Consider the following 14,358-nt stretch of genomic DNA (forward strand, 5'->3'; position numbering starts at 1 on the left):
GCCCTGCAGTGTTAAAATAAACCAACAAGCTGTTATTTTTCTGGTGAAGATGCTCAGATACAAACTTACTGTAGAAACATGCAGCTGGGTCTTTATTTTGCTGCTACACTAATTGTAATAGTATCGACTTTTTCCAAACATTTCTCTCAGTACGAGTCTAGCGTCATGACAACACAACACACCGGTTGCATTGTTAGTTTCTCACAGATAATCACCCATCAGCTTGTTGTGTTTCTAATTAGATCTGAATCAAGGAGATGAAGGTAGCAGATGCTTCTGATCGCCTCTCAGCTGAAATGATTGTGTTTCCAGCTCTCTGGTATCTGCAGACGCTGTTGTGTTCGATGCCAGTTGTTCCCTCCTCTCTCTCTGCTTGTCTGAAGGGGGGGTGAGGGGGGGGGGGGGGGTTGCCCCATCAGCAGCCTCTTCTAATCTTTTCCCGCCTCTGTCTTATTTTAGAAGATGCTAGGGCCCTGTAGTCATGGCAACAGGCAGTGATTAGTTTGAGTTATGGCTGTGTTGTTCTCACACAATAACCAGCCTCCTAAAAAACAATATATTTTAAACAGGATTTGACTGAGATGCATGTTTAAAACATGTTCACCCCGCTCGGCTCCTCCTGCTTCAGCTGGCCCCATTTTGTCCCATTTTGTCCCATTTTGTCCCATTTTGTTTGACATTTTCAGATGTGCTGCAGGTTTACTTTTTTTTTTTTTTGCTGCTTTTATCCCAAACTTTGAGCAAGCTTTGGATGTATTCTTCTGAGGTTTTTTGCATATGAATGTATCTTCTGTTCACAATACAAGACAAATTTACATTTCCCTTGTTCATTGTTACACATGGAACCTCTTAAAGGAATAACTCACAGTCATTTCCATATAAATGCATTTCTGTTTTTTTTTTCTTTGGATCTCTATTCATGACTGATACAGTTTGTATCCAATTCCTGAAGGTTTTTTTTTATTGGCTGTAATAAACACTCACTGTCTAGTTTGTCTAGTTTGTTTTGAAGGAACAAGAGACTGAATAATGGAAGTATTTGGTTTATGTTGTTTGTACAAATTTCTAAAATGACCCGTGTTTACATTTACCTGACAAAGACCGTGTGAATGGAGACGCGTCACAAACCCTCATGAGCAGGATGTCAGGGGACTCTGATGGCGTGGTACACGGGCAGCGCTGACGCCAGACCCTGGATCACATGCACTCACTATGGTTTTTTTCAATTTCTAACTTGATGTGCAAGTTGAGAAAGAATAAAGACCTGAGTGACTGTGGCTCCAGAGGTAGAACAGGTCGTTTGTCAAGACGCTGAACCCCAAAATTGCTCCCGATGGTCCGGCCGGCACCTTGTACAATAGCTCTCTGCTATCAGTGAGTGTGAGTGTGAATGGGTGAATGAGCGGCGAATTGTAAAGCACTTTGGATAAAAGCACTATATAAACGCAACCGTTTATCTGCACCACCTGCGAGGCTGTCTTTGTTATACATATCTTTTATTCTATACTGTACTTCTATAAGCTGTCAGGAGAGTGCAGGTATTCAGTTTAATCATCAGTTTCAGCACAGACGCTTCAGACAAGACCTTTCATCAATAATTCATCTGCTCCTGCTGTTTGTGTCTGATTTTCACAATGTAGAAATTTTATACATTGTGCAAAAACATTGAATTAATCAAATTAATTTGACACATTGCTCAGCCCTCATGTTAACTATTGTGTTATTGTGCTTATGGCAAATACATTTAGGTAACTAAAACACTTGGTTATTGTTGGGAAAGATTGGCCGTACAGCACCGCCAAACCATTACCGTCCATCTCACTGCAGAGAGGACAATCTACTCACTGCACTGACGATGAATATTGGCGCTGGATGTAAAGTTAGAGATGCAGAATCATCAAATATGGAATATGTCATTTCTAGGATACTGAGTTTTCACAGGAGAGCTCTGTTGGTTTCTCTGTTTCCACCAACAGTTAACGTCGGTGTCGTCCTGCCAACAGCGGCTCCAGATCACATCCTGTGAGTCCACATGGAAGGTAGTGATTTATGACCTGTTTTGTCACATAGTCTGGAAAAGGAGATGATTAAGTGGACGTAAACACACAAAGACAAAAATGTCAACTTCAGAAATGCCATTAACTGTAAATCCAGAGGAGGAAGACGTCACACTCTGTTTGATCAACAACATGGAGGAAAAATAAATAAATCCTGCAGATTTCCACTTGGAATCTCAGAAACTCCCTCGTCCTGCTGCAGCTGTCTTCCAGACATCCACTCTCACTAGTGTTAACACTGACTTATCTCTCTCTCCTGCCATCTCTGCCTCCGTCATGTCCTAACATGCATATTGTTATGCAGACGTGTGATCGTACGTCGGGTCCTGTATATGTTCCTATAAGCTTCCTGTATCATCTGTGTGTGTGTGTGTGAGATGACATTTACGGCGTTTCCTCAGAGATCGGCACCTTACACAGAGCGGCGGCGTCACCCTGCCCGACACCCAGATGTCAAACCTGGCATTTACACCAGAGTGTCACTGCTGCTGACGGAGAGTCTCAATAGACGAAGCACAGCTGGAGCGACGAAGATGACGACTCTGTCAAAGACTCGTTATCAGGAGTGGACGAACGAATCTTAATTTATTCAGAATCAGACTGTGAGAATATGAACACCGATCCGCTGCTGTTGTCCAGCGTTTGCAACACTTTATTACATGTGTTGATAACCTTAGTTTGTGTATCTTTCATACATAAAATGCAGATCAAAAACATTATTACTGATGCATTTTATACCATGTACAATATTAAACATCAGTGTTACCATGACTGATTGTACAAGAGTTAGTTTAAAGATCATTTTCATCTCTTGGCAACATATTTCCATCAGTAAAGTGTGTTGAATCATTGCCCAGTTACACCACAGTCTGTCACATCTGCATTAAACTGTATTACATTCAAATCATCCACATTAAAGCAGCAGGCCGACCATTTACATTATTACATAATTTAATGTGGAGTAGTGTGTGTGTGCAAGCTTTAAGGTGACGGCAACTAAAAGTAGCAAAAAAACATCAAGAAATCCTTTGTTTTGCTCTCAAATCACAATTTAATCCAATTTTAAAAATTAATCTTTATCGGCAAAATTTCACCATTTAATCGCAAACGATGATGGTGCCACAGTTTTTATATTTTGAAGTGTATACGGAGCAGTTTGTCAGTGTCAGATAGCGTCTCCAGTCTCATCCTGAGGGAACACTTTGAGCAGCAACCATGAAAGTACAGGAACAGCATGGGGTGCACGTGTGTGTGTGTGTGTGTGTGTGTGTGTGTGTGTGTGTGTGTGATTAAATCTCTTTTTCCAGTTGAAGTGCAGCAGATTGTGTGTCTGAGCTCTTCAGAGGTCGAAGCCGGTCCTCTCATGCCTGACCGGACTCATTTCATCTCCTCAATGACTGGCTGGTTGTGTTAATGGTGTCAATACTGAATTAACTGTGTTGATTCTACCCAGTGCTTCTACTGCATGAAGTGTGTGTGTGTGTGTGTGTGTGTGCGTGTGTGTGTGTGTGTGTGTGTGTGTGTGTGTGTCCTCTGTGTGTCTGACAAGAGTGTGTTTGGTTTCAGTCCTGATGCTTGATGATAGAAAAATCAATCCTGGTATCAGGAGCAGTTGTACTTCACAGCCTTTGATCGATGGTCAAGTCAACCTTCTTCTTCTTTAGAGAATATTATCACCTCACATGTTGTTACCTGCACATGAAGAAGACGCAACAATTAGTCGATTCATCAATTAATCAAAAGTTAATTGATTAAAGAATGAAAGAAAAGGAAAGGAGAAGAAAAGGAAAGAAGGAAAGGAAAGGAGTAATTTTAGTAATTTTTGAACAAATATTCCAGAGATTTGCTGGTTGCAGCTTCTATACTGTGATGATTTGAAGCTTTACTGTGATTCTTTGGATTCTGGACTGATGATCAGACATTTGTCACCATGAGCTCTAAGAACAATTCACAGTTTTATACACCAAACAGTTTATTTCCTTTCTTATTTCCCGGACTGAGTGATGGCCGTGCTCTCTGCAGTGTTTCTGTACCTGCTGGTCGTTTTAGACAGTTTGGACCGAGCGGTGACGGAGCAGCAGACGTAGCGGTGACGGAGTGGATGACAGATGAGTGAAAGATTACTGATTGCAGTCCAACACAGAAGAGAGCATCTGCCCTTTTTCCCATGATTCACCGCTGACCTTAATCTGCTCCTCGTCACATCCGCCAGCCGTCGCCCCCCCCCTCCTCCTGTGCACGGTTGTTGTTAATGTATTCCGTCTGATGCCGTCGCACACTCAGGAGGCCGTGAAGCTGCTGGCTCCGTCTCGCTCGTCACCAGACGTCTGTGTGGAAAAAACCGGGAACGCAGCCTGGAAGTTACCCAGCAGCAGCAGCAGGACGAGCCGAGGAGACGATCCCCTGCTGAGAGGATGAGCTGCTGGCTGCATGCAGATGTTTCCTCTGCTTTGGTTTCTTTCCTTTCCTTTCCTTTCCTTTCATTCTTTCCTTCCCTCTCCTCTCCTCCCTCCTCTCCTCTTCTTCTTCTTCTGTTTTTTATTACGCTGTCACAGAGCAGACCGGTCCTTCCTGTCCGTACTCTGAATGGATTTGTGTTGCTTCATAAAACACCTGGATGTTCCGTCTCCTCAGTCGATGGCAGAGGTTTGATTGCGCCGCTGCCATCTTACCGTGATTGGATCCTGCGACAGGGCCACTCTCTCTCTCCTCCAGGAATCGCCCAGCCGTCGTAGCAACAGATGGCGCTTTGATGTTCCAATTTATCACCCCTCGTGCCCCTCAGCTCTGTATCGTGTTTCAATTAAATAGGGATTTGGAAGCAGCGCGCTGTATCCCGAGTCAATCCTCATAATTCATTAAGAGGAGCTATCACGCATGGAGGCGTCGACCGGAGGAGGCAGGAGGGTGCTGGCATGAGTCAGGAGCTCTGAGCCCCTCATTAGGCTGGAGGAAGATGGGTATCAGCAGGGTGTAAAAGTATCACCCACCAAGGGCTAAATGCTGATAAAATATAAAGTTTAGTGGAAAAATCAATCAGGGTCACTCAAACACTCAGGTCAGTAAAGTTTGATGAGAGGTTTCAGTGTTAATCTTTGCAAACTTTGTAGCAGCTAACCATCGAACACTGACTGACTCTTATTTTCATGTAAACATGAAACACACCAATCATTAATATAAAAGATTAGCAACTGTGCTACAAAATAATTTTGGTATGTTTTGTTTTTTTGGTTTGTTTTTTTGGCTAAAACATTGAAGCCTGTGAACATAAAAACCTCGAAGGAGATGTTACAACACCCAAGTTGCATTTTGGCAAGAAACAACCAATCACAGAGCTGAGAACTCCTGCAGGATAATCCACGTCTTTGCTGCCCATTTATATGCTCAGTATTTTTCCAAACAGTAATATTTTCACCAAAATTTGGCTACAAACACAGTATTTGTTGCGTGAACGGCTCACTAATTTATATCAGTTCCTCACAACTTGCTCAGTGTTTAATGATCAAAAGGGAGAAACAGATAAAAGTTTGCTTGGTTTAAGAAGTTTGGGTCACCATTGGAATCCTTGTAATTGTATGAATCCACGCTGACTAAGCATCCTCCATAAAGGATAAAGTTTTCCTGCCTGGAGTCAGTGAGTGTTTGATTTACAAATTACAGGGTTTTTTTTTGGTGGAATATTCCTTTAAGTGCCTTCCTGTATTTGTTGTTGTCTGTTGGCTGAGCTGTGGACACACTGATAGGAGGCTGTATTTTTTATTCTAACAGTGTATCCTCAGTGAATGAATCAGTCAGTAGTTGTTGACTCAGTCTTAAAGGTTTAGTTCTGCAGGTCTGAGTCACCGTCCATATGGTGATCTTCTCAGATAGGTCACCATCACCATCAATCTTCCTCAGCTGTCTGACTTCACACTTGGCTTCAAATCGTCACTGCTTACATGTCAGAAATTCATAAGTGAATCAAATCACACATGACCGGGTTACCACCTCATCTGCCTTATCACAAACAGCTTAAGATGCTCAACATCATCAGTCTTTGCCAAAAAAATATAACAGTCAGCAATTTTTCTTGTGCAGTCAGGCTTTTTGATTGTCAGTTTTGTGATGTCATTTCACACCATCTTTGTCTTTCCATGCAGCGAAATCAGTCAAATGCAAAAAGTTGCATTGCAAGTTTTCCACTGCAACAGAAGATCCATGTAGGTCATTTTTAGCTTTAATTGCACAAAGTAATGAAAGATTATGGCATGAATTATCCAAATTGCACCTAATTGCATTCAAAGAAGGACACAGCATATTTTTGTTCTAATTCATGTTGTAAATTTTGGCTTCTAAACATTATTCGTTATTCTTTATTTTGGTCCCCATTAGCATCCTGGGATCCACATAACATGAGCAACAATAAAACAAACAGCAATTTTAAATCATATTGATCAATAAAACAAGAAAAAGCTAAACAAGCCAATATAAAGATCAGAAAATATAATAAGTAAAAAACAGGTAGACAATAAACAATTTTGTGCAACCACTCGATAAGGCAGCAGTTGGATTTGTGCACCGTTCAGTGATTCAAGTGTTATATCAGACTATCGTGGTGAAAACTGTCTTGATTTAACAGTTGATCTACGTTTAAACCCTCATTGAGGATCCTGAGCTCTGAGTCATGACCATGATTGAGATCACAGATGCAAGCAGCAGAAATCAAAAGGGTTTCTTTTTGAGGGCACCAGCATTTATAACAGCTACATTTTAGGCTTTACAATCAGCACATTTCAATGGAATCACAGCGTTTACAGGATTCAGTGTCTGCTTTTGGATAAATTTGAACTTTGGTGAACTTTCACACATGATTTTGCACCTTTTATCAACTGCAATCTTTGACAGTTCTGACCTTTGAGGGAACTTAGAGAACTGGAGAGTCCAAAGTGGATGAAGCAATATACAGTAAACTGCTCCACAAAAGAGACGCAGCTTTGATTTCTGTCCGTCATGAGAGAGGAGTGGATGGTGTGAAAAAACTTTAATGAATGTTTTAACCACCACGACCTCCACACGTCTTGTATGGCTTTGTAAAGGATACTCTACATGCTGTATTAGCACTAAACACTGGTGCTGGTAGATACTGTAGCTGGAATATTTCCATACAGAAAATCAGATCTTTTCATAAAGCAATAAAGTGTCATTCTATCATCGGCAGAGCAGAAGGTCACACTGAGCCTGATTGCATCCTGCTACACAACACACAACCCACATTAGCTTTCCTGCTAAAGTCTCCTTCTTATCTAACTTACAAACACAAGCACACCTTAGCTTGCTGAACAAGCCACCAAATAAACATTCACTAGAGAAAAGTGCACCGCTAACGTCAGTTAGCAGCTAGATAGCTAATCAGCTGCAGCACATTAAACAGCATGTAAACATACCTGCAAACTTCACTTTGGACCTGTTAGATGCTAGTTTGGTTCTTACTCTTCAACACCGCTGCTAACAACATTGTCTGTCCATGACTTGTAGCTACAGCAGTTTGTTAACAGTGTAATACCGTCTCTCAGCCTGCCAGCTACTGTCAATCAAACACACATCTCCATTTGACTGAGACAAAAAGCAGCATTCATAGTAAAAAAACCCAAAAAACTACTAACAATACATTTAAAAGAACAAGTTGACGTTATTTTTACTCTAATAAGGGTTGACTAAATGTGATTTCTGTTGGACTTAAAGCAATAATTACCTTACATTGATGTATCAAGCACCCTTGATTCAAAGTGCACACATCTTTTCCCATAATAGTAGTCTGCATTATGCATGACTTAACTTGATAAAAAGCTCATATGTTAATGCCTTTTTAATGACAGTGAACGAGGCTGGAAATATTTCTGCTAATTCTGCTCGACAGAGAGGATGAGTCTGGGATAATTGAGGTGAGCGGGCGGACGGTGGTTCAGGACTACAAGGGATTCAGAGGAGATCACAGTAACCCAGACAACACAGCTGGGGTCACGAGAATTAAAGCGCTTCAAGTTTCTTAACATTTTAGACGACGGTGAGATCTGATGTGACCGCCTTGAGGAGAACGATTTCTCTAAAGTCCTGCACAGGATTGAGAATTTGCTTTTTTAAAACGATCCCACCCCACCACCTATGTTAGAGCTCATGTTTCTCCCACGCGCCCCCCAGCCTTCTCTCCACACCCACACACTTTATTACAACACATTAAAAAACCATATGGGTCATAATCGAGCTTAATAAATGTCAGTGTCGCCGTTCACACAAGAGGAGGGCAGGGGGGCTGAATGTCTGTTTACTTTGTACATGTGTTTAATTAGCCTCTGCCACGCTACGCTGTGTGTGTGCACCGTCGTGCGAGGAGACGAAAACGAGGGTAATTAGAGCTGATGGCAGGACGACGAGCTGATGTGCTGCACCTGCATCCATCCAGGACACGAGTCAGCGTGTTCACCTGCTGGTGGGAACGTCTGACACCTGAAAAACCAAAGTCTACTGTTGGATATTGTTGCATTCAAGTGCTTTTGTATCACAAAATCAAACTTGTAGGGCAACAGCGTAACGTTCACTGCACCCACCCTAAAAGAATCAGTGTTTCCAGGAGAAGTTTTCTACTATTTTTAGTGTTATTAGTGATTTATTTGTTGATTTTACAAATTGCTGAATGAATGAATTGTGGGTTGTTTGTACATAATATGAACATGACAGATTTCTTACAAACCAGCTGGATTTATTGTGATAGCTACTATTCAGATGATTAAAATAAAGACGGAATAGTTTACACAGTAGTCAGGTACTCTGCAGAAACATTTATTTACACAAGTATGATGTGGGTTTAACTCCAGATCCACATGTTCTTATGAGTATATTTAATTAGATTTATCTTGTTAGTAGGAGACGTGATATTAAATAGACTGAACTTAATAGAATTGAGGTAATAAAGTGACATTTAATATTATTGAGTAAACTTAAATCCTAGTTACAAGATACAACACACTCAATAATACTAATACCATGAAAACTGGGAGCTGGATCCTTAAAGTCATTACTAATAAAGAAGTAAGACTAGCACAGCACTACAAATTGACTTTTTTAAATTTCCACATGGAGGTTTCGTGCAAGACGCCCTCCTTCAGCCTGTGTATCCACAGACACAGATGAAGTTAATTATAAATGTCCACAACTGGCACAACAGGTCGATCTATGATGTAGGTTACTGACATAAAAGAATTCATAGAAAATAATAAATAGAAGATAAAAAACCTCCTGCTGGGATCGACCTGTTGTGCCAGTTGTGGACATTTATAATTAACACCTGTTTCTATTGATACATGTGCAAAAAGTAAAAAAGTCCATTTTGAATTAAATTATTTGAGTGAATCTAAAAGTTTTTGGCAGGAAATAAGTTAACTTGGATCAAATTTCCTTATAATATTAATGTGGGTTTATTAAAGATTTAGGTTATATTAACATACATGTATTTATTCAGTTTTCTTAATTTAAATCTACTCAATAATGTTACGTGTCTACTGTATAACTACAGTAGCTTCTAACAATGGAGAACTACTTTTACTGCAGATCTTTTGTAAGCAGCTGACATTAGAATTCTCCTCTTCCTCTTCAGCTTTTGGGGCGAAGAGTTGCAGGGAGACGCTGGCGTGACAGAGTCTGGTTTGGGGGAAACTACTGGGCCAAAGATTAAAGGGAATTCTTTAATTATTTATTCGCTGCCAGCCACCACCGCTCGCCATGACAGACCTTTGAAGACTGGCGGCTTTGATGGAAATGAAATTTCATTTTCTAGTGTCCTCTGTCCTTCATCAGACCTGCCGGGACAACAGAGGATGACTTAAGACTCTTGATCGACAAAGGAGCGGGAGAGGAGTCGTGAGGAGAAAATGAGCGACGGGAGAGCGGTGATTGACAGATGACTGATAATGTTTGCGTGTTCCACAGCTTAAAGCCCGGCAGTGATGAGAATCTGGAATCAATAAGACTTATCAGTGAAGGATTAGTTTGATTACATGTGATAAAGATCCTCACTAACTCCAACACTGTGTTTCACTCATTGATTCTCTACACGGAAACACGTGTAAAACTGATGAGGCATCTTCAGCACACTAACGCTGATGAAGAGGCTTCTGTTGTAGAAACATCAGTAGCTGTGTCGCCTCCAGTACACGTTCCAACCATAGACTGTATAAAAATATGGACGTAGTCACTGTTACGTCACTTGTTGGTTTCTGAAGAGCAGTTTTGAAGCTCAAAGTGTGACGCTGCCTAACTCCCAGCCAATCAAAAATGGGCAAAGAGGCGGGCCGAATGGCTGAAACAAGCCACCTAGCGGCTGGCGGACCTGTCATTCAAAGCAGCCACGTCCTTCATTATGCACAACTTTACGGCTTAATAAAATTTAAACGTGTGAGTTATAAAAAAATTCACCCCCCGTACAGTTGTCATGAAAGGAGAAATTAGCTACAGAGACCAAAACCAGGTTGTAAACATGTTTATTTCTGCTGTAAAGTTGGGCATTTTAACATGGGGGTCTATGGGGATTGACTCGCTTTTGGAGCCTCAAGTGGTCATTCAAGGAACTGCAGTGTTTGGCACTTCTGCATTGGCTTCATTTTACAGCCCCAGAGGTTGCTGCTTAGTTCCAACAATAACTTTGCAGTTTGTATCCTACTAAGTTGCTTTATCCTGATAATCAGTCTGAATTACAGTTTAGTTTCTCCTCCTTCAGTCAGTCTGACTTTGTGTTTGTAGACTACATATAAAGATGGACATAGCGAGGTGTCACACTCGGGCTAACGTTAGCTACTTTAGCTAAATTGTGCTAACAGGGCAGGTATTATAATCAAGTGACATTAAACTCAGTGAAATATTGCGACAGTAGTTGGACTCCTGCAAGTCCTGGAGACTACCATCAAAGACACTGAGGTCATGTCCTCCATGTCCATTTTTTTCTGTGGATTTTAATGCAGACTTTTCTACTTTCTACATTAAAAAATATTTGTCCACCAGATTAATTACAGGCAGAGTGTAGAGGGCTTGAAAACAAAATTCAAAGCTTCATGTTGGGGGAATAAAACTTTAATTTATGCATCTGTAATTTCCTGGGAAGTTTCCTGGAAAGCTTTATGTAATTTCAGTTCAAGTTGTTGATCCTCAGACGAATTTAAATGAAAGAACTGTTCAGTTTAAATAAAACTTTAAAACATTTCCTCACTATGTTGATTAAAAGCAGAATTTGTTCAGCATCACATGTCTTAACACGTCTTTTATGATGTATATTTGCTGTATGAAGGAGACAGGGTTTTTTATAAACAATCAAATAATAAAAACCAAGTCTAAGAATCATGATCAGGATTCTTTGGCAGCTTTCGTTATTTGATTCGTTTTGTTTATTTATGGATGGACATAAAACGATGTGAGGATACGTGAGAACATTTATTTCCAACATTTACAGCTTTCATTACTCATACAGCAAATTCTCTCCTTTTTAACTTCCAGATTATGGGCATGAACTACTTTCTTTCAGTCGATGGTGAACAACAACAAAAAAAAAAACCCGTTGCTTGTCAGAAAAATAGTTCTCAAACATACTCAAATCAAACTCAAACTTTTCTTGCAGTTGCTTTTCATTCTGGTCCATTGTCATGCTTGTGTGTGGGTGTAGAAATGTGTCCCTGAACCTCTCGGTCTGATGTGTTTCATCCTGTATTATTGTTGAGCGTCGGTGCGTAATAGCAGCTGTGGAAAGAAGTCTTTTTGATGAACAATTTTCTGCTTTCAAACTCAATTGTTCACACTTGAAATACTCTGATTTGTCATCATCATGATATTTATTTGGTAATTTATCTGTCAGAATTACAAAAATACACCAAACAAAGTGAACTAATAGCTGCAGTTTATGTCTGACTATCGGACTCTGCTGCCACAGCACAGATGTTTGAACTCAGTTTACCTTCCAGCCTGCTGAGGTGTCAACTGGCAGTAAATGCAGAACAGCAGCAGGCGGGTTAGCAGTGAAACGGCTCCGAGCATCTGTACGTCCAGACATTTTAGTCTCCGTAAACCTCTGTATCATTTCCTGATAACTCGCCTGCAGCTGCTGCTGGGACTCAGCCTGCTGGCAGAGATGATGTAATGCTGTTATATGACAGCAAATCATGTTTAACGGAGGAGGCTGGGGTCCGTCTGTGTCCCATGAAAAGAGCAAAACCAACAATGTGTCGGTCACTGTCTGACTCTCCTGCTCTGTCTACACGTACAGGACATGAACATAACCTGTTTGTACTCCTGCATGTGTACACATGGCATACAGTTATATATGTATAGTTAGTTAGTGTGTCAAGCACATACAAGTGTCCACATGGACTAACAAGAAGGCCTGTGTTTGCTTTAGGTTTCAGTTGGATGGTGGACCTGGAAGTTTTTAAGGGGGGGGGGGTGTGACGTCGCCTCTGCCTTTTGCTTAAGAGGTCGCTTTGCTTCTTGGCTCAGGAGCCAGTGGGCGGGGTTGGAGAGGATGTCAGGGAACTACCTGCACCTGGGTAGTTTAGGCCTCCAGTCTTTCTAGGTGTCTTCTTGTAAACCTCTTTCTCTCTCTTCCCTCCAGGCCTCCACCAGCCAGATGGGTCAGACTTTGGTTTTGTTTTTTTTTTGCTTTGCTTGCACCACATACTTCACTCATCCATACATCGCATTCATGACTGATTGAACTGACTAACATTATTACAGTTTTATATTAAGTTAACAAAATCTAATTTTTAAAAGCTTTATTCATGTGTGATTCCCTCCTTTGACTCTGAGCCAGTTCGTGACACATCGAAATTGTCAAACATACAAATCTTCTCATATCTCATTTCAAACAAACAACTTTTCCTTCTGTATCAAACTCTGCAAATAAAATCAGTCACACAAAAGGCTGAAACACAACTCAAGTTTCTTATAATCATTCATCCAGAAAAATCTTCAGAAATTAAAGACATTTCACTGAATAGTGTGAAGCCTTTAGATCATCATATAATGAGCAATAAAACATAAAACAGTCAAACACCTAAATCACACAGCGAAGTAGATCTTTAATGACTTACTGTATATATATCCTGTGTATTTGTGCCTTTATACTCATTGATGTTCTTTTTAAAGTTGGTTTAATCTCTTCTAGGTTTTTCATGTGGTGTTTTATGAGATCAACGCTGAAGTTAAACATGAGTTTGATGTGAGAACAGAAACAGTTTTCATTTTGCCGTCACCAAAAGTGATTTAATGTTTTTATTCTTTTGATTATTGATGAAAGAGACGTGGATGTTGCTGAAACATACATGTATTTGTGTGAAACTAGAAGTGTCTAAAACACAACAACCTCTAAAAAAACAGGTTTGTTGAGTTTTACCAGTGAACCGAATCCAGAGGTTAAAAGTTTGAGTGTGAAAACACCTCAAGGCTGCTCGCTGTGATTAATACAGCAAATACAAGCTGCGTGTGTGTGTGCATGTGTGTGTGTGTGTGTGTGTGTGTGTGTGTGTGTGTGTGTGCGTGCGTGCGTGTGTGTGTGTAAATGAGGAGAAACGTCTTTAACCTGCTGGTCTGGTGTGTTTGTGTGCAGGTGGAGCGGGAGATAGCCATCCTGAAACTCATAGAACATCCTCACGTTTTAAAGCTGCACGACGTCTACGAAAACAAGAAATACCTGTAAGTAACAACATCACAAACAAAGATTAAACTTTTATCATCTGGATATTTGCCTTTTAATATGCAGATTTAATATGCAGGAAATGTATTAAGAGTTACATGACTGGTTTACATTTGTTGTGGGCTGCAGGTTTGTTTGTTTTTTTAACTTGATACTTAAAAGTTAATAAAACATTTTGATTAAAGGAAAGTAGCTGATATCACTTAGTGCTCATATTCAGACAGTGTAGTGGTATAAGAACACACACATACAGTAGCTGTTTAAACAAATGACAAATGCTGTTATCAAGAGGAACATTACGTTTTAGCTCCTCTACATTCGCTGAATCTTTTGTGACTTTAACTGAGTTAACCAATGAAAGTTAATCAGCGCAGCAGCATATAAGCAACATACAGTTGATCAACTTTCTAGTCGTGATCTCTGCTGTGTTTGTTCTTCTCTGTCCTGCTGTCACCACCGACATCTCTGAACAAACCACAGACACTCGTCTCAGTGCGTCCGTCCAGCCGTGATGTTTAAGTCTGAGGCTGATGGGAAATGAAGTTTATCGATGGCAGCGAGAAAACAACAATATTGAATCAGCATCCTTATTAG

General features: G+C 40.5%; 1 protein-coding gene across 8 annotated transcripts in view; it reads left to right on the plus strand.

Moving 5' to 3' along the window:
• Window positions 1-14,358, plus strand: part of LOC121903357 (serine/threonine-protein kinase BRSK2-like) — a 138,974-nt gene that overhangs the window by 76,052 nt on the left and 48,564 nt on the right. For all 8 annotated transcript variants that reach the window (XM_042420320.1, XM_042420294.1, XM_042420302.1 and 5 more), the window contains exon 3: window positions 13,678-13,763. In XM_042420320.1, the coding sequence (XP_042276254.1) occupies window positions 13,678-13,763 (86 nt within the window). The remainder of the gene's footprint in view (window positions 1-13,677; window positions 13,764-14,358) is intronic.

Source organism: Thunnus maccoyii, chromosome 1 (assembly GCF_910596095.1).
Source record: "Thunnus maccoyii chromosome 1, fThuMac1.1, whole genome shotgun sequence".
NCBI classification, from domain to species: Eukaryota; Metazoa; Chordata; class Actinopteri; order Scombriformes; family Scombridae; genus Thunnus; species Thunnus maccoyii.